The 20398-nt window shown below is 42.4% G+C and overlaps 1 protein-coding gene across 1 annotated transcript in view; it reads left to right on the top strand.

Annotated features, from left to right (window-relative positions):
• The window catches only part of LOC149801773 (putative peptidyl-alpha-hydroxyglycine alpha-amidating lyase pgal-1), a 37216-nt gene that overhangs the window by 7638 nt on the left and 9180 nt on the right, over positions 1-20398 (top strand). Inside the window, exons 3-4 of the mRNA XM_089956113.1 lie at positions 540-653; positions 1472-1544. Of these exons, the coding sequence (XP_089812239.1) occupies positions 540-653; positions 1472-1544 (187 nt within the window). The remainder of the gene's footprint in view (positions 1-539; positions 654-1471; positions 1545-20398) is intronic.

Raw genomic sequence — 20398 nt, forward strand, 5'->3', positions numbered from 1 at the left:
CGTACTATACCTAACCAGCCAGCTGTTAGACGGCACAACGTCAGCTGCTTAAAGGAGATAAAATTGCAAAGAACGCGATCCACGAGAGCGAAAATTTCATCTTTTAAAAACATTAAAATTCGATAGATCATGTACGGTAGAACAGACATATATTTTCGAAGACAAGCATGAAGGACATACACTGTCATGCTCGGTACATGAACGTGCTGTTTGATTTCTTAATTATGATTTGCGGATCTTTTGTCTTTTTAAAGACAGAAAACGAACTGCAGCATAATCATTTTAAAATTTCGCAAGGTTACTGTTCAAGCAGAAATGCTGGCTATAGGACAAAATTAACCAATAAATAGTTAATCTTTAACGAATGTATGAATAACTGAATCAATAAATGAATCATTACATGATTAAGTAAACCAACTCTAGAAAACTGTTGTTTAAAAAAAAAGCCAAGCGAGAAAATGCATAAATCGTGTGTGATTCTCCGTTTTTCAAACTATTATGTTCGTATCTGGAACTATATACTTTATTACAAATTTCAGAACATTTAACGGGAACACACTTGCACATCCCGAACAAGGGCCTATTGATGTTGATGTCATAAACAAGTGGAATTCTCGAACAGGAAATGTTCTCGACCGCTTTGGCAAAGGAAAGTAAGTACTGTATTCATTTAAAGTTCGTCTCGTTTGAGCCTCGACAAATATTAATTCTTGTAACCTCGACACTTGAACTTTATTTCTCTAACGAAATGCGCATATTCTTCTAATGTACTTATAAACTGAAATCTTGTGTTGCAATCTACCCATATGGACAGACGATTCTTAAATTTGGCGAGAAGTTTAGAAAATCGAATCACGGACAATGAGCCGATAGTGATCAATAATTAGACTTTTATTTTGCTTCTGTGGTCAAGGGAGTAGTAAGAGGGCAAATACAAAATTACTTAGAAATCTGCCGCATGTACTGAATTTGATTTTCTGCAGGTTACCCCCCCCCCTTTTAAATACACCCACTACATGTTTTATTTACCTAATGTTCGAACAGCGGCAAAAATGGGAAAATTGTGTTTGGTCTCATGGCGTTTGTTTAAGTACCTTTAAGTTGTGACGAATCTGCATGTATTTATCTTTTAAACAGATCTTGAAACGCACATTGGCCTCCAAATTATTGTGACAAATGAAGGAGGGGGGAACACATTCTGAGCTTAACACTTAGGTTCATAATTCGGGCAATCACAAATGATGCTGATAAAGCCGTTTTGCCATTCGTTGGGCACAGATTGTTTTGTTAATTGTAGCGTTGCTACGAGTCAAAGATGGTCTCTCGGTCATAACATTCATTTTGTCATTAAACAATTTTGTTTTTCAAAACTTAGATTTTATAATCATGTTTTAATTTTCAAAGTGTCTGCAGGAAGCATTCTAAAATTACAGGCGATTTAATATTCTATTTTTCAAATTTGTTTTAACAGATTTTATATGCCACATGGAATAACTGTAGACAAAGATGGAAACATATGGGTGACGGATGTTGGTCTGCATCAGGTACTGTGATTTTAATCCTCTACATTTACAGTTATTTCGATCGATCAGAGAGAATTTTATCAATTTTATGACCCAGGAACCTCCAGCACGAATGACTGTCTGTACTTTCAAACTCATCATGATATTTAATTTCAGTGTGTAAGAAATGTATACTGACTCAGAAAAGAAATGCACCAATCTTCGAAAACCTAAACTTTGATTCAGACTCATACTTTCAGAAACTTATAGCATCAGAATTTTCAAGTCATATCTACATCTTTTATACAGTTCTTTCTAAACGAGTTTTCTCACCACCAAAACGTAACGTTTGTGTTTGAAAACCAATGTAAATACGGTGCATTTAGGCAGTTTGTACAACTTTTAGGCAGTGTGAGATGCATGTTTTTTTTTGTTTTTTTTTTATTTTTTTTTTTTGTTTTTTTTTTTGTCTTATGTTTTACTTATGGTGAATAAGGGCTATACCGTGATATAAAGTTTGAAATGCGCAATATTTATAAACAGTGGTTTAAAGGTAAACCTTCCTAACGTTCCTCATAGATGATAAGATTTAAAATTCTTGCTTTTAAGTTCTACAAGTTTTGATATTTTAAAAAATCGCATTAAAACTCACAGTCATTGAGTAACTGCTAAACGATTTACGCCATAATTTATGGCTGAAAACCCTTTTCAATGCAAAGGGAGACTTTTTTCATATTCCTGGATGTGGAGTTCGAATGGAAAAGATAGGTCATACGTATACAGCATGCAGTTTTACCCACCGTGGACAGGACGTCGGACCTGGTGCTCCAAACATACACAGGGCCTTTTCCTTCTTTTTGCGAGCACACATTAACGGATATATAACATATATTGTAAATGCAGGTTAACCGCCAAAATAATATACATGTATTTATATTGCAAGCTTAGGGCATACGGTGATGAATATTGATTAGTCTACCTAGTTCATATACTGACGGATTAGCAAATGTTCAGTCGTGTAAATATTTAAAAAAAAAAAAAAAAACTGTTCCAGGTATCATCTTCCTTAGTCAAGGTTCCGATATGATCACCCTATCAACACCTTGGCGTTTCGAAAAAATAATTTAGTACTTTGTCCTAGCGACATCTGTCGGATTTCATGAGTTGCCTCCCTTAGTATGTAATGTCAGTAGTATAAGGGGTGAGATTAGCGACAATGGGAATTAGCATTAAAAACACCCCCTGGGTAAGATTAGCGACAATGGAAATTTAACATTAACCACCCTGGGTAAGATTAGCGACAATGGAAATTTTACATGGGCAAAAAACCCTGGGTAAGATTAGCGACAATGGAATTTAACATTGGAGAAAGGAAAAAAAAGGAAATATTGAGAATAGCGACAAAGGCATTCGAACAATGGAAAAAAAAATATCGATTCTAGGGACAAAGGCAATTGAACATGGGGAATAGAGTTTGGGTCTGTCTAGGGACAAGGGGAATTGAACATGGGAATAGAGTTTGGGTTTGTCTAGGGACAAAGGGGAATTGAACATGTTAGAAAAAAAAAACTACTTTAGGGACAAGGGGAATTGAACATGGGATTTTTTTTATAATTTTTTTTAAATTTAAATTTAAATTTAAATTTAAAAAAGGGGTAGGCAATTGAAAAGTCATTCTCTTTTCGAGAAATATGGGTGGCCCTGAAAAGGGCCTTTGGTTTTTCTTCTTCTTCTTCTGCTTCTAATTTCTTCTTTTTCTCCACCAACTTCTTATTTTCTCTCCTACACTCTTTTTCTTCTTTTTTTTCTCCTTCTCTTCTTTCTTCTTCTCTTCCTCCTCTTCTTTCTTCCTCTTCTCATTTTCTTCTTCTTTTTCAATTTTTTCATTCCATTTTCGTATTCTTATCCTTTCCTCTTCATCCTCCTTCTCCTCCTTTATCTCTTTCATGACACCACTTATTATGTCCTTTACTTTTCTTAAGTTATTAATTTCCATCTTTAGTCGATGGGGACTATAGGAATAGTGGTCTTCATTGAGTCTCACTAACATCTGCTCCATTATTCCTAAATTGTCTAAAACGTCTTGTAATTTTTGCATTTTGTCAAGGTGGTTCGAAGCCATCTTCTTTGTAGAATGGTTTGAAACACGAATACTGTGGGTTCTTATACGAAAAGCGCGGACGTGAAGGAAAACGTCCTCCAGACATAAAATTGATCTTACCTAGATCATGACCAAACAGCGCGCGAACGTGAAGGAAAACATCCCCTACTTTTCTCATTTCATATAATATACTATCCACATAAGTGAAGCAACAATAAACAAACCCCAAATCTACTATTTACACACGCAAATCATTAAAACAAAATCCATAATCTACTATCCACACAATCGTACGTGAGCGGTTACAAAACCCAAACTATACTCTCCACATACGCTAAGAAACAATAAACAAAATCCATAATCTACTATCCACACAATCGTACGTGAGCGGTTACAAAACCCACACTATACTCTCCACATACGCTAAGAAACAATAAACAAAATCCATAATCTACTATCCACACAATCGTACGTGAGCGGTTACAAAACCCAAACTATACTCTCCACATACGCTAAGAAACAATAAACAAAATCCATAATCTACTATCCACACAATCGTACGTGAGCGGTTACAAAACCCAAACTATACTCTCCACATACGTTAAGAAACAATAAACAAAATCCATAATCTACTATCCACACAATCGTACGTGAGCGGTTACAAAACCCAAACTATACTCTCCACATACGTTAAGAAACAATAAACAAAATCCATAATCTACTATCCACACAATCGTACGTGAGCGGTTACAAAACCCAAACTATACTCTTCACATACGCTAAGAAACAATAAAGAAACCCATAATCTACCATTCACACAAACTTACGTGAGCAGTTACAAACACAAACACACAAACACATACACTCGCACTATGAAAAAAGAGTTAGTGTTTATATTCACACTACTCTACCTACACACACACACACACACACACACACACATTGGCAAATTGATGGTTATTTCTTTTCTAGAGTATTGGGTAGCCCTGAAAAGGGCTGGGTTTTTTTTGGGAACTTCATGGACACCTGGTTAATGGTGGCACCTTCCAGGCCTGACGCCACATACACATCTTGTTCCCCAGTTGCTTTTTACTTTTTGGGGGGAGAGAGCAGAGGCAGGATATGTGGCTTCAGAATCCCAATTTTCGGTTTCTGGGATTCTGAAATTTCTTCTTCTTTTCTCCTTTTCCTCCTCCTCTTCTTTGTATCTTCTCTCCTCCTCTTCTTTGTATCTTCTTTCCTCCTCTTCTTTGTATCTTCTCTCCTCCTCTTCTTTATTTCTTCTTTCCTCCTCCTCTTTCATCCTTCCTTCTTCCACAATGGCCTCCGCGGCCAGTTCGTTCAACAGGCGCCTGGCATATTCCAGATGCACATGAAGTTCCAACAGTTTCGCCAGTCTCGTGTTCATTCTGGTGTTGATCAATCAACAAGGGTAGCTGGACTGCCGAACGAGTTTCAATTTATACTAAAACTGCGGACGTGAAGGAAAACATCCCCCTAAAAAACATAAAATTGATCTTACCTAGATCATGACCAAAAAACAACGCGCGGACCTAAAAGAAACACTCACTCACTTTTTTATACTACCCATTCCTTTTCTAAAAAATGTTTTCATTAATCACTCCAATATACTATTCACATACGCAAAGCAATCCAATCAACCCCCCCCCCAAATCTACTCTCCCCACACCTCAAACAGCCAAACAAAACATGATCTTAATCTACTATCCACACCAACGTACGTGAGATGTTACAAACACAAACACACAAACACATACCCTCACACTATAAAAAAGAGTTAGTGTTTATATTCACACTACTCTACCTACACACATTGGCAAATTGATGGTTATTTCTTTTCTAGAGTATTGGGGTAGCCCTGAAAAGGGCTGGGTTTTTTTTTTTGTTTTTTTTTTTGTTTGCTATGGCAATCTTTTAGTTTCTAAGAATGCGATGTCCTCTGAGGATAGACTTTCTGGCGATAGGTCTGCTTCTTCGGAAAGAGAAGAAGAACTCTTTGGTGTCGATACGACAATCGACAAAGCCTCTCTCAGGTTCAGGTTCCTGCTGCTGTTGCTGCTGCTGTTGTTGTTGTTGTTGCTGCTGTCTCTGAAGTCTGTACTTCTCTGTCCATTCTTCTTTCTCCCTGTTCACTTCTTCTCTGAAGAGTTCTTCTATCAAGTCTTCAGTGACTTTTAGCATTCTCACATTCTCTATCTCTTCTGGCTTCGGCATCAGACTGTGTCTGACCCTATGCAAATTCACGTAGGCTTCGTTTAGCTTAGCTAGTTCGGAGCACGTCTTCGTAGGAGGATGAGTCGACAATGGATGGTTAGACTGGAAACAACCCGGTTCTTAAAGTCAAAGCGCGGACGTGAAGGAAAACATCCCTCCACGGTTTTCGAGCCGCAATGTTCAATGAGTGTCATGAGAGGGATAGTAAGAAGTCAAAGAGCATGAATCAAACATTCTTATAGCCAAACAAATCACAAAGGCATTTTTTTCAAAACACATCATTTTTTATTCAAAAATCACTTAACACTAACCAACAACTCTAACATTTTTTAACAATAATCCAACAATATAACATCAAACATTTTTTCAATTTACACTCTACTGTAAACAGGGTTGGCAACGTTGTGAATGAAATTGTGATTTCCACTGTTGCAAGTTATTGAGTCATGGATGGACACTACGTTTCCTAGCTTAAGACAACAAAATAAGCATACTAGTCACAAAATCAACGATTTACTTTCTCATCGTTTCTAGAAAAATCACGATCAAAATAAGTCACTAAATGTTCTTTTGCTGATAATAAGTGATCAATTTCGATCTCGACTTTCTCTTTGAATTTGTCAAAGAGGGTTTTGATGTAATGGATGTCTCGAGTCGTTAATGGAGGACAGAAATGTTCACGCAAGTCTTTATACCACGAACGTAACACGTCTTTTTTAAACAGACTCCAAGCTTCGTCCAGATATTCGTTGAATTTTTCTTCTTGACTGATGTTTTGACATCCATAGTAATCATGCTTCATCCATGTCGTAATTGTGTCTGCCAGGTATGTAGCACAGTAGGAGACCAATTGCTGTTCTTGTTCTGGACATCTCGACTTGATCACGATGTCCTTTTCGTCTTTGTGTTGGGATTCTCCTTCCACGGTCTCCTCACATTCCATCTTCAAAGCTTCTCCACTAGGTAAAGAGGGATAACAGTCTTCCATAGCTTCTAGTAATCTAGAATGACTTCTCTCAAACTGTTGATTTCTATGGTATTATCGAATTCTGCATACAGGATGACGTTCACTGTCTCGTCCAGTGGCTTTGCAAACTGAAGTTCCACACGAATCTGGCCAGATTTTATAGGGTGGAAATGTCCCTCGTCGCTGCCTTGGTCTGGATTGAAATCGAAAGCCCACAAAGCGTAGCCTCCTGCATAATCCTCGTACGTAATACCGTGACTGGTGTTGGTTCCTAACTGTCCCGTGGCTTCGTACAGCGACAAGTACGACCTCAAGTAATTCTTCTTGTCAAAGTTAGGTTCGAAAGGTAGGGTACACAAGGTCTTGCCATCGCGACTGACTTCGATCTTGGACACGTCAAAGTGTTGAAAGTAGAAAGGATTTTTAGCGATAGCTCCGTTGAAGGCTGTATTCTCGACCATACCAACAATCAAACGTTTGGGTAACTGTCCTTGGAACAGATGATCTTCAATCATGGATCGCTGTCCCCTAGGAATGGTGAAGGTTTTCACTTCTACGCGTCGGATCGGATACTTGGCGGTCGTTCTGCTCAACGTCTGACTGATGTCGTTTCCCACTTTAGGTAACACTTCCACACGGCGTACGTAGAGTCTGGCTTCTTGGATTTTGGTTTTGTAATTATCGTCACTATCAGCTATTAAATGGAAAGCGGCACTGCTCCGATTCAGTCTCAGGCGGACATCCAACCCGTTCAGCAAATATTTTTCTTGCAACCACATGTCCAAATGCAAACGATCCATCAGTTCTAAACTGTGTCCGTCTTTGATTCTGTCTCTTCGTTCTACAAATCCCGCATTGTGGTCTTTGGCTGTATCAGTTTTGAATGTTTCAAATTCGCCTGCATCGTCAGCTTCCCATACCACACAGGCATTGAGATGAGTGTTCTTGACGTCTATTCCGTACGTCAAGAGATTTTCCAGGTACGCTCGATAAGGGTAAGTATCCATGCTGCTACTGACTAGTTTGTTATTCAAGTACAAGTCCACTCCGCTAAACAAGGAATGCATGAAATTGTTGACGGGAGCTACTGGCTCAGTGTCTATAGCATTTCCATCCTTATCTTGAACTTTGACTTTCAAGTACAAGTAACTGCTATTCAAATCGATGTAATCTTCGGGCTGTCCTTTGATTTCAAACTCGATGGGAGCGGAATCGGTCAATGAGGAGACGGGATGAAATTCCACCCATTGGGATTCTTGCATGGTCATCATGGTGGGTGGCATGGCAAACAGATCCAGTTCCGTCTTGGAACAGGCGCAAGACTCTCGGTGCATCATTTTTTTTGTTGCTGTGTCTCAATAATCGAAAACGTCTAAGTCTCGAACGGTTCTTCTTTTCTTTGCCTTTCTAGCTTGAAGTCTGGTGAAAGGGTGTTTTCTTCGTCGTCTCTTTCTGCCTTGTCTTTGCTGAATGCCTGACTCGGTAGCGTGCAGGGCATTTATAGGTGTTTCGCGTCGGCCTAAAAGGTCTTTGCCTGTTTGCAGCAAGACATTTTTGCCTGCCCTCATGAAGGCTTCTTTAGGGTTTTGTTTGTCGATGATGACATTTTGGAGAAATTCTTTGCCTTGCGTCAGTGCCGCATCTTTCAAGGCGTGCAATCCGCGTGTCACCATCGGTTTCAACACCGGGGCCACCGAACGAAAGGCCGATTTTAACATATCTCCTAAACCGTGTCCTCGCTGTCGAGCAACCCCTCGATGCACTGGATACATGACTTACGAGTCGTGAGAGAACCGTTTTCGAAAATGGAGTTTCACCGTGACTTTTCCTTTGGTGAATGGAATATTTTGTCCCAAATCTCCTTTTATAGCAATGTTGACCGTGTCCAAATACGACTTGCTGACAGGCAAATAATGAGGATGTACAAATTCCCGGTGGACGTGGTAAGTGTTTCCACCTTCCTGGTCACTGGTTGTGATACTATCCACTTTGAAAGGAATGACACGCAGTAAAGGCACAGAGGTGTATCCCACCACGTTATACTCCACCACATCGGAGTACACGAACATCAAATTCAGTCCTTGGTTCAGTTCTACAGGGAATCGAAAAAACTTGTAAAATTCCGTATTGCTGTTGATCTTCGGTTTAAAATTTGGAGCCATTTTTGTGTCTCTACCTAAAATATCAAACAAGTCACGATTAAAACTGATGGACAACGTTTGGGTATCCTGAAATTTCATCAGTAAGCGACGAGCCACTTTATGGTACTCCAGGGTGACACTTTTTTTGACTCTGTTCAGGGCTTTGCCAAAGGCTAACTCGAACCTGGAAGTAATGGTGTCCACCAAATGTTGACCACTAAAATAAAACCCTGCCGGAATTTTCAAGGTGTAGATATTGAAGGGTGAATTGTAAGATGGTCTTGTGTCCCCTGAAAACCCGATGTCATTCATGACTTCTTGTAATTGTTGGTTCAGGATTTCGACCTCAAAAGTGTTTTGCTTTTCGGTGATGATTTGGATTTGTGCAGGGTGAATCATTTCTACCAAAGCCACTTCCCAATGGGCTTCGTGATCTAACTGGATGGCTTGAGGTAATTTGGCCGTGTAACAGCACAACGTGTTGTTGGGGAACACCTCCATGGAACTGTCACTGGGTAAGGTCAAGTAAACTTGGTTTTGGTGACTCATAATTCCAGAGTTCTGTGGCTGTCCGAGGGGTTACTGGACGTCAGAGGCGTGTCTCCGCCCAAAATGAGGTTCTGGTTGTGATTGTTGTTGGAGTGGTGACTGGCACTGGCACTGGACACAAGGTTCCCGTGGTTCCCGTTCGAGGAGAATTTCAGGGAGGGATTGGGAAGCAGGTAACCGATGCAACTGCTCAATAAAATGGTCCACAATTGTTTGTCTCCTTGTTGCAAACTCAAATTGGCGATGGCTGCCCCGATGACACAATACACCACGAAGATTTGGCAGAAAAAGACGATTTGCGTTTTAGGCACACGTTCTCCACACCACACCCACAAGGGTTGTTTTTGTAAATCTTGCACAGAAGAACTAGGTGAAGGAGGAGTGGTCGACGTAGCTGCGTCTGTGTGAAAGGGCATGATGGTCACTTCTTTTTATAGTCGATGACTTGCGAAGCGTCGATCCAAGAATCAAAACTGGGTGGATATCCTTTCCAACGTACTTTGACTTCTTTGACACGACGTTTGCCCACTTTACGGGTTCTGCGTTCGAGAATGCTTTCGATGTCGTACACGTCGTCTTCTTTTTTGGTCACACGTTGTAACTCGGGCAAATAAAACGTTCCTTTGAGCACTTCTCCGTTCATGTCTTCCAATTTATAGACGGCAGGATGACGGCCATGCACTCGTCCAGTGACACGAAACAATTCGGTCGTCCAGTTAGGTAAGTAACCTTTGTCGAAAGTGCGTTTGGTTTTGCCAATGCGCACCCAATCTCCTACGGCCAACTCTCCACTTTTCTTGGGGACAGCCCTCGTCGGGGACGTACCAAATAGGCGCTCAAACACCAACACTTCGTTGTCGGGAGTCACGTCTTGCGGGGCACGTCCGATGCTTCGATGGTAAGATTGGTTGTACGCTTTCACCAGGTGCGGTAAGATGTCGATGTACTTCAGAGTGTGGTGATGCGTAAAATATTTCCACATGCGTTCTTTCAAAGTGCGTTGAAAACGTTCCACGATGCTGGCTTTGGTTTCGGGATTCTCGGTGGTAAAAAAATGAATGTCACGTTTCTTTAATTCTTTTTGGAAAGCTTGGTTCAGAAATTCGGTGCCTTTGTCCGTTTGCCATCGAAGAGAGTGACGGCCACTTTGTTTCAACAGTCGTTGCAGGGCTCGCACTAACTCGCTGCTCGATTTGGAAGTCAAGGGCACGACCCAGGCAAATTTGGAAAAGACGTCGATGACACAAAACAAATATTTGTAGCCACGATTGTAGCTGGCCAAATGAGAGACATCGGCTAAATCGGCTTGCCATTGATGATCGATGCCTTCCACTCGGGTGCGACTTCTGGCAAACTTGCGTCGAATGGGTTTGTGTAAAGTGTAGGTAGCTTGTTCTTGTAACCATCGTTGCACTTGAGGTAAACGGAGACTTTTCAGTCGCGTTTTGGTAGCACGAAACAATTTTTGAACTCCTGCGTACCTGCAGGATGGGAGGGATCGTAGTAAATGCTGGCTAAGACTTTTTCCATTTTTTGTGTTGGTTGGTGTGTTAATAAGACACCCACTCTTGGAGGATGCTACTCTTTTTCTCTTGGGGTATTTTCTTGGATTGCAATGCTTTGCGTGTGCGACCGGCAATAGGTGTTGAAGAGGAGAATGTCTGAGCGGGGGATATCGGTTCTTGTTTCACTTCTGTCTTCACTTCTGTCTTCACTTTCTTTTTCTCTTGTGATGAAGAAGGGGTGGCCATCATCTTTTTAATCCATCCAATTCTGGAGGTAGGTGGTGTTGTTAACTTGCGTACTTTTTCTGGTGGAGTTTGAAACCCTTCTTCTTCTTCTCCTTTTTCTGTCTTGGTCACTGGTAGTGGTGGCACTGGTACTGGTACTGGTACTGGTGATGGTGCTGGACTTTTCATCAAGGTCTTAAAATCTTTTAGAGTGGGTAGAGCTGTTTCGTCTAAAGCTTTCTGGTGAAAGAGTTGCAGTCGTTGCAAGAGTTGACCGTACTTTTGCGATTTTTTTGTTTCGGACAAATCTTGGCGATCCATCAAGGACTGCAATTCGTGTTGTAACTGGGACATCTCGCTCAAATGGGGATTGGGAGGTAAATGCGGGGTGCGTTGTTCTTGCCACCGATGGTATTCCATCCATCGTTTGTAAGGCACTAAAGCCAGTTTTCGTCCTTCCATGGGGTTGTCAAGGGTCGATTCTGAAATCTTGGGACTTCCGAGGGCCTTTTAATCTTGCTCCCACCAGTCCTCCCAACATGGTTCCCAAGACTCCTTTCAGTATGGGGCCTAACAAGAGAGGTAAAATGCCTCCACGTTGGACCAACATCTTCTTTTTTTGACGAATCGGAATTTTCTTTTGAACCATTTGGCGAAGAACGTGACGATGTTTGCTTAAGCATTGTTTCTGGTGTTTGGACAAAGGGATCGTGCCTTTCAAGACGTTCAAACAACATTCGCACACGGTATCGATGACCTCTTTGGAGGCCGATTGAATGAGTTTTTTTCGTAGAGGTGGAGAAGCTTTGGACAGGACAGATAACATGTCCCCATGTTTGATTAAACGTGGTGGTAGTCCTTTTCTTTTCTTTCCTTGGGGTTTTCTGGAGGGTGACATCTTTGAGTCTTCAGGAGCACCAAAAAACACTGATACCCTACTTGGTCACACACCTTTTTTATACTGGAACGCGTCGCCACTGATTGTCTTAACGTCGTATCAATTTGAGGACAGGCATGACACGTCGTGCAGGGGTAGGTAACGGACTAAATCGAGCCAGTTCTTGCTTGGACAAATCCAGTAAACTTTGTAACATGCCCGATCTTTCTTGAACTTTGATTTTGGGAGAAGGTACTTTGTGAGCAGCAGCCACTGCCACTAAATTGGAGGGTCCTACCACTGGGGAAGTAATTTTTGGGGTCATCAACGGAGAAGTTCTTGGTGTGATCAACGTCTCCAAGTACTCTTCAGTTCTTGGTGTCATCAACGGAGAAGTGGATGAACGTGAGGCTGCCGGAGATGCGGTCACCGCCGTGGCAGGTCGTGGTTTGCGAGTGTAAAGTTGCGTCCTGGCCGAAGTGCCTCTCTTGCGACTAGTTTTCTTCTGTGGACTTTTCTTTTTCTGGGGACTTTTTCTCTGTTTCTTTTTCTGGGGGCTTCTTTTCTTTTTCCGGGGTGGTGGTGTCTGGTCAGAGGAGGGTCCCGCCACTGGAGAAGTTTTCCTTCTTGGGGACCTGGTCTTTTTCTTTTTCTTCTTGGGGCTTCGTTGGACTTTTTTCTTGGGGAGAAGTTTGGGGGCATTAGGATCCCATCTTAAGAGAGAGCGAATGATGACCCCTCATAGAGTACCGCTCCCTCCAGGTTTCAAAATGATTTGTTTTTTGGTTTGAGTGTCGATGCGGGGATCGGCCAGTTGGACCAAAGCGACTTTGTTTCGATCGAAAAAGCGTTTGGTTTGATGAGGAATCTGAATGATTCCTTGGAGTAATTGACGTGCCGTCACCGTGAACCATCGTAAGACGTCTTTGAGACTAGCTTCTAAGACACGAGCTCGTATTTGTGGATTTTTTTCTCGACTGATGCCATACAAGGCACGAATCAATTTGACGGGAAGATGCGACTGAAGGGACGTCATGTTGACGCTGTGTGAGACAGACGAAAAGGGTCTGAGGTTTTTATAGATTTTTTTTTGTCGAGTGAAATGAAGTCGAGGACGGAGACGTGTACAGGACAGGCCCTCCGTCTTGGCACCAGTGGTGAAACAAGTGGGTACGAAATCGCAAATCCTCGGGGGTCGTAGGTTTCAAATCGACGAGTAAATAGGCGTGTTGAGTTTGAGTGGCATCGTCGTACGCCTGAGTCAGCCAAGGCGTTCCTAACTGTTTGGCTAAGACTTGCACTTGCGATTTATCTCGAGGGCTTTTAAACAAGACCACGTAATGCGCATTGAGACTGATGGTACGATGGGCTTTACTTTGTTGAAACAAATTTTGGGTGATGTAAACGACACTGGCATTATGGTGATGCCCTTTGCGAGTAAACCACAGTTTAATTTCTTCTTCGTCTTCTCCTAACATGTCGTCAAAAATGACCAAATGGGTTAGACGGGAGTCAGAGACGATGCCGTCGTCTTCTTTAGGAATGCCTTCCACAAACACGATGGAATCGCCATGACTTTCTCGCAAGAGGCTGTACGCCGATTGCCACTCTTTGTAACACCACACTATCCGTTGAGGTGGCCGATCGATCAAATGATGTTTATGTTCGATCAAACGTTTGACGAATTCGGTTTTGCCTGAACCGCTAGGTCCGGCAATGAGCATGTTAAAGGGATGGCGAAGATACAAAGCCTCCCAACTGGCACGATCTAAGTGTTCGTCGATGATTTTGACAGTAGAGAAAGAGGGAGCAGAGACAGCAGAGGTAGCCATAGTGTGAGAAATGTCACTTGTGACACGAAAACAAACAAGACAAGAGTTTATATACTTTTTTCAGAACACGTTTATTGAATGTTTCAAACATGAATACGAAAGACAAAAATACATAAAAGCCAAAGGCTTAAGTATAAGGATCAAAGGCACATGATAACCATTAACGTGGAATAAACACAAATGTCTGTACAACATGTTTTGGGTAATGTTCTAACCAGTTCTATAGTAGGGGGTAAGGTCACACAAGTGTCCTCCCGAAAGGGTCTTTCAGGCCTGTCCACGACAGTCCCGTCCTGGGTGACGGGTTCTTCTGGCACCATCACTAACACAGGTTGAAAAGTCGCAAGCCTCACAATCGCATTCCACTTCAGAAGCCCCACACTTGAATTGTGCCTGTCTAAACTTGTTTTGTGTTTCTCTGAAAGTATTCATCTTGTTCGCTCGGTCTTGGTAGTCACAATGAACTATCGATCTTGCCTAGGGTTTCTTTTTATATACAGACCAATACCGACGTGTCCATACGGTAAGGTGAAATGATTGGGAAGTCGCACTCGCTTCTGGTACACGATTTGATAGACTTTTTCCAAGGGTCGACTGACGATGTGGTGAGTGGGTAAACGTACAATTTTGTTCGGTTGATAGGTGGTCACTTTAAAGTTTGCATCCTCTCCCGATTGCAAGGCTTTTTTCAATACCCCAAAGTTCACCACACGACTGGTACGATAATTCAGAGTCAATCCTTTCACTTTACACGTCGTGTGCAATTCTCCTTGTGGGTCCCGGTATTCGTAGCCGTAATTTTTGGGACCACCACTGACGAAACTTAGAATCTTGTCGTCGGGATGTTCGTCTGTCCAGGCTCCTAAACGGTCTCCTTCGATGTCAGGGTGCTGTTGACTCGGGTGATGGATGTAAATGCAACTGTCCGTGTCAAAGTACAGGACACGTTCCCCTAACAGTTCTAAAGCTTCGTACAATTTTAAGCGAGCATGAGCTGTCACGTAAGCCGCAATGATGACATTTCCAAAGGGGTCGTCTTGTACAAAGTCCAGATCTTCGTAATTGACCAAGATCAAATCCTCTCGAACGACGTCCACGTGTTTCATGTATTTGGTTTTGTCGTGAATCATCTGAAAGTAGCGGGAAGGTTCTGTCAAATATTCCGTCTTGGGTAAACACGGTCGTTGTGCCATTTTACCCCACAAGCAATTTAACATCACTTTGGCAAACGACCGCCTGCCTTCGTTTTTCTCGATATGGTCTAAAGAGATGCCTTCTTGTTCATAGTATTTCTCTTTGAATGTCTTTTCGTCTTCGGAAGTGTGACACCAGGAAGGATAGCCGCTGGCTTCTTGCTTCAGTTTCAAAAAGGCATCCACGTAGTCGGCGAAAATGCCTTTCTGACTGGGGTCACCCTTGTGGTATTGTTGTGTCTTGGGAAAGTGGCAAATTTCGTACACTTCTAACAGTTGGTATCCCATGTCCAGAGCTTTGAACAATTCTACGCTGATCCAGGTTCCCGTCAAGGCACGTTCTTTCTGGGTGTGCTGACAAGGTTGGTCTTGGTTGCACGTTTCGGCACAAGTACGGCACAATGGAAACATCAGTTTGCCTTGACAATGGTGAGGTAAGACGGGATGGTATAGGTTCGTGGGAGGCAAAACTTTACACTTGATCAAGCCTTCGTATTGTCGAATGTTTTTCAGGTCGATGTGTTCCGTGAACAATTGTGGGTGCCCTGCAGGAAAGGGACAATATTTGCACACGTAAGGATACAGCGAACACACGTCCAAGTATTTGATTTCTTCTCCTTTCTCTTCGTCGGCTTGGTACAGCAAACAGGTGGCATTGGTCCTTCCTCCGTACAAACTATCCCTCGGGTTTAGGGGGTCAATCAGCTTGTAACTTTCCACGGCACGTTTAAACTCGGGATCGGTTTTCATACGGTGATCGTACTCGTGTTCCCACATTTCCACCACTTGGTATCCTTGCTGTTCTAACTTTAGGCGTCGCTGACAAGTGTCCTGGTACAAGTCTTCCATGGTTCGTTGTAAAAACTGATTTTTAGTGCTACGATCAGGGTAACAGACGGGACATCCATGAAATAAGCAACCGTTAAACTAGTACACGATCTTGGGGTTTTCTAAGTCCCAGCCATCGACCCAATACGTTCCGATGGTCTTTTCGCCTCCTCCGTTGCGGGCATGCTGAATCCATTTGTCTTCCTTGTCGCACAAGTAATGTAACCAACGTAGGGCTTTGACCGAGTATTGACGTTTGACATAGTGGGTCGTTTGAGGACTGATGACAGCCACGGTGTTTTCAGGCATGAATCGTTGTCGATACACTAAGGAACACGCTTTGGCAATGGTGCAAGCTTCTTTCAAAGGATCGACCCCTCCGTGTTCCATGAACAGTTCTCGAAATTTTCCACAGCAACGTCGTAAAATGTCCACGTCAGAACGACAATACTTTAGCATTTCTTCCTGAAAGTCGAAAGGGTCGGAGGCGTGAGTCTGGTACCAAGCGTAGAAAGCTTCTCGTTGTTCGGTACGCATGTTGTCAGGGTCGTAATAGTGAGCCTCAGGTAAATGGGGTAGAACGGCGTGTTGATTGGCTTCCGTATTGAAAAAGTGAGGAAAATAACCCTTAGCCATTTCTGTCATTCAAAACGTTTTAGGCATTCAACTCAAAGGCATGGCCAAGTAACCCATCGAATCTTTAAACTGCACTTGTCCCACTTGCATGAAAATGATTTTGGCTCCGTTCAAAGTGACTTTAGGACGTTCGGTGCCATGTTCCGTATAGTACCTCAAAAGAAACTGTCCATCGTATCCGGAGAAATTGTGAGCCATCACCGTGGCATGACGATGACAATCTCCGTAACGTTCGATGTCCTCTTGGCTCCACGTCTTGTCGATGGGATCTAAGACCCATTGGGCAAAATCGACTAACGTGTTCGGTCCTCGAAAGATTTTTTCACGCCCTCCGGGAATCTTGCTGCAGTGAGGGCAATGACTGAAGATAGGTTCTTGAATGCACTTCTCGCACGCTCGATGAGCCACGCAGAAATTAGGAATGTGAATGCCAGTCTCTTGCATGCATTCGAAATCGAAAAAGATGAAATTGCCTTTCTTCTTGTGACCGTCCTCTTTCTCTGGTGGGGGTTGGTATTTTTGCACGTAGCATTGGTGTTCCAAGTCCACGATGTGGTGACAAATGTGACATTTTTTCTTTCCTGAACATACGTGTGCCTTGGTATTATTGGTACGATGGCCTTTTCGACACGTAGGGCACAATCTCAGCAGTTGACAAGCACATTTCTGCTGTGAACCTTGCGTCTTCAGATGTTGTTGGTAACAGGCAGGGCTGACAAACGTGCGCAGACAAGCAGGACATTGTACTCTTTCTTGTCCTTCGCTCAGACAGGGTGGAGAGGCCAAACATCCTGGGCATTTCCATCCGCAATGTTTGTGTTGCTCTCGATTGTTATAGCCATAGTCACATTTCTCAGAGTAATAACTGTATCCCAGGAATCCAGTGATAGTGGTAATGGTATCGAAATGGTCATCGTGATAATAGACATGAATGTATTTTCCGTCCTTAAAGTCTTTCCCTCGAAACAACAGAGGTCTGCGCATTTCTTGAGGGTGCACTTTCAAGGTGTAGAGTGGAGCTAGGACATCTTGCAATTTCTGCATCTCAGGAATGCCACAGGGTGTGTCTTTGGACAGTCCGGCTTGTTGTAACAGGAGTTCTGCTTCGTTTCGTTGTTTGGCTCGGTCGGATCGTTGAATAGTTTTCCAGGTTCTTTTCCATTCTACCGTGTCGTTCTTGTTGGCATAGGTTCGTCCCACCACGATGGCTCGGGCTAAACACATCTGGTCTTGAGAATTGTGAATTTGAACGAGACTCTTTTTGGTGTTGCGAAGGTCGTTCACCAATAACACCTTATTGCGTTGTCCGGTCCCTTGAGGAGGAGAGACGTGGGCCATTTTCAGTGTTGCTTTACCATCGGTGATGTCAAATTGGTCATTAGATTGTTGTACGTGTTGTATCTTGTCCATGACTTTGGAAGAGGTTAGTTCTGCGGGTCTGCTAAACTCGATCCAAACAGGGGATTTCAAGCTGTCGTGATCTATGGATAGTGTCAAGCGATCGTCTTCTTTGGGTTGACATTGTCGCTTGAGTGCGGTGAGCAAAGAATCCCACATCTCGGTGATAAACCCTTCTGCTTTCTCCAATGGTACGTCGGACTTGAAATCTTTAAACTTCACTGTGTAGGTGTAAGCCGTGGTTCTAAATTTTCTAGAGGAGCGCTTTTCCGTCTCTCGAATGGAATAGTACTTTTCAGGGTTGACTAAGAGTGGTGAACTTTGTTTAGAGGGTTCGGATTCTGGTTCACTCATGTCCTCTTCAAAATCACTGGCATGAATTTGTGCCAAGACTTCAGCTCTGGTACGAGGCGATGGATCACGTTTCTGCCTCTTACTTTCTTCTTCTTCTTTCTTCTCGAATGAATAGGATCGTTTCATCTTGAGTGCAAAACGTCAAATGACTCAAGTTTAAACACCATAGACTAATTTATAGTCATGGCAAACCAGCGTATATAAAAAAGGTGTGTGTCTTGTCCTTTCACTATTCATTTCACTCTCAAACCGAGCACAACGATGGAAGAGACTACCCAGATGGAACGTTTCATCAGAGCTTTGCGAGGGGTCATTAGAAAATTCTCTTCAGACCAGCCGACGGACTACTCTCCTTCCTTTCGAGATAAAAGTCAAGATACTTGCTATATCTGTCAGAAGAAAGGGCATTGGTCTTCAGAGTGTCCAGACCGTCAAAAAAGAACAAAAACAGGGGCTAGAAAAGACAAAAGTCAAGATACCTGTTATTATTGTCAAGAAAAAGGACATTGGTCTCCAGATTGCCCAAAAAAGAAACAAGAGGAGTCGGAAGAAAAGAGGGATTCTTCAGAAGAAGAGAGAGAGTCTTCAGAGGAAGAAAGCAGCCAGGTGAAGAAAAGAAGAAGGGAAGAAAGTGAGGAGGAAGAGGAGGAAAAGACTGTGACGGTGAAGAAATTGAAAAAAAAGATAGAGTTAAAAAAGAAACAGAAGAAGTGAATGTAATTTATAAAGTGTTCTGTTGTGAATTGTGAATTGGATTGTAACTATGGAGAAAAGAATACATTAATTATATAAGGTAAGTGTCTTTGAGTTTTGATTTTAAAATAAGAAGCTACACTCACGCACTCATACACAGACATGTACTATAAGGGTAAAATGTTTTTTTTTGTTGTTGTTGATTTTTGAGTTATTGGCAAATTGAAAGGCTATCTCTTTTCGAGAGAAGTGGGTGGCCCTGAAAAGGGCCTTTTTTGGTGTAGGGGTGAGTTTAAGCAATCAACTTTAACTGTCTTAAGCCTTTGCCACGGCCGAGGCCTACTTCTGATGATGATGATTGGGTTGAAATCACTAAGGGTGGTACGATAGGCTTAGTCACAGGGTTGGCGTGTTTAGCTCGGGAAGGTCGTATTCTCTTCGGTCGTGATAAAGAAGTCTGATACATTTGTTTCAGACTTCTTAACTCCGCTAAAATGTCCAACAGTACCGTAGCCGTTTGATTTTCACCCTCTTGTTTCTTTGCTGCTACTTCTTCTTGTTGTTGTTTTTTTCTTACCTCTTCTTGTTGCTGTTGCTGTTGCTGTAGGAGAAAAGCTTGTTCCGCTTCCTTTTGTCGTTGCATAAATTTCTCCAATTCTTCTTTCTGTCTCTGTCTAAAATTCTCCACTTGCGGTAATGAAGAATGAGACGAAGGTTCCGGAACAAATTCTTGCGAGGTAAGAAAATCCACAAAATCCCAATGTACCTCTTCTGAAAGTAAGTCCGGGTTCCCTTGGGTGGTCTCCACTGCTGGTGCACCCCAATGGATCGTTTTCTGAGTTTCCGTCATGTTAAATCACTGTCGCATAGATTGACAGCACACAGGCGCTAGGGAATCTATATAGACCACATGACGTCACAGACTGCTCTCTTCGGATTGGATGCGGACTGACTGAATTTTATAACGCGTGTTCGGATTGGTGAATGAACTCAATCCGTTTCAATCCTTCCTCTACCTATAAATAAGCGCAGTTCACTGCATTGATTCACCTGTTCTCGTCGCCTCACGATGTGGACCAGAGTTGAATCATCCAGCCTTGTGTCTTCAACGATGTTTAGGACGGACATGCTCATGTATGTCCGGTCCAAGTGGACTGTTGTTGATAGGACAGATACTAGTCTATGGATGAGAAGAGTTTACATAGAAAGACAAGGATGCCTCAAGAGGGTATTTGTGTATGGACCTGCAGTTAGAAGGAGTTTAAGAAGAAGAAGATGTGACAGATGCCGTCTATGTTAATATTAATATTAACATAAATCCAAAGGCCCTTTTCAGGGCCACCCACATTTCTCGAAAAGAGA

This window comes from Sinohyriopsis cumingii, chromosome 4 (genome assembly GCF_028554795.1).
Source record: "Sinohyriopsis cumingii isolate HCF-2022 chromosome 4, ASM2855479v2, whole genome shotgun sequence".
Taxonomy (NCBI): Eukaryota; Metazoa; Mollusca; class Bivalvia; order Unionida; family Unionidae; genus Sinohyriopsis; species Sinohyriopsis cumingii.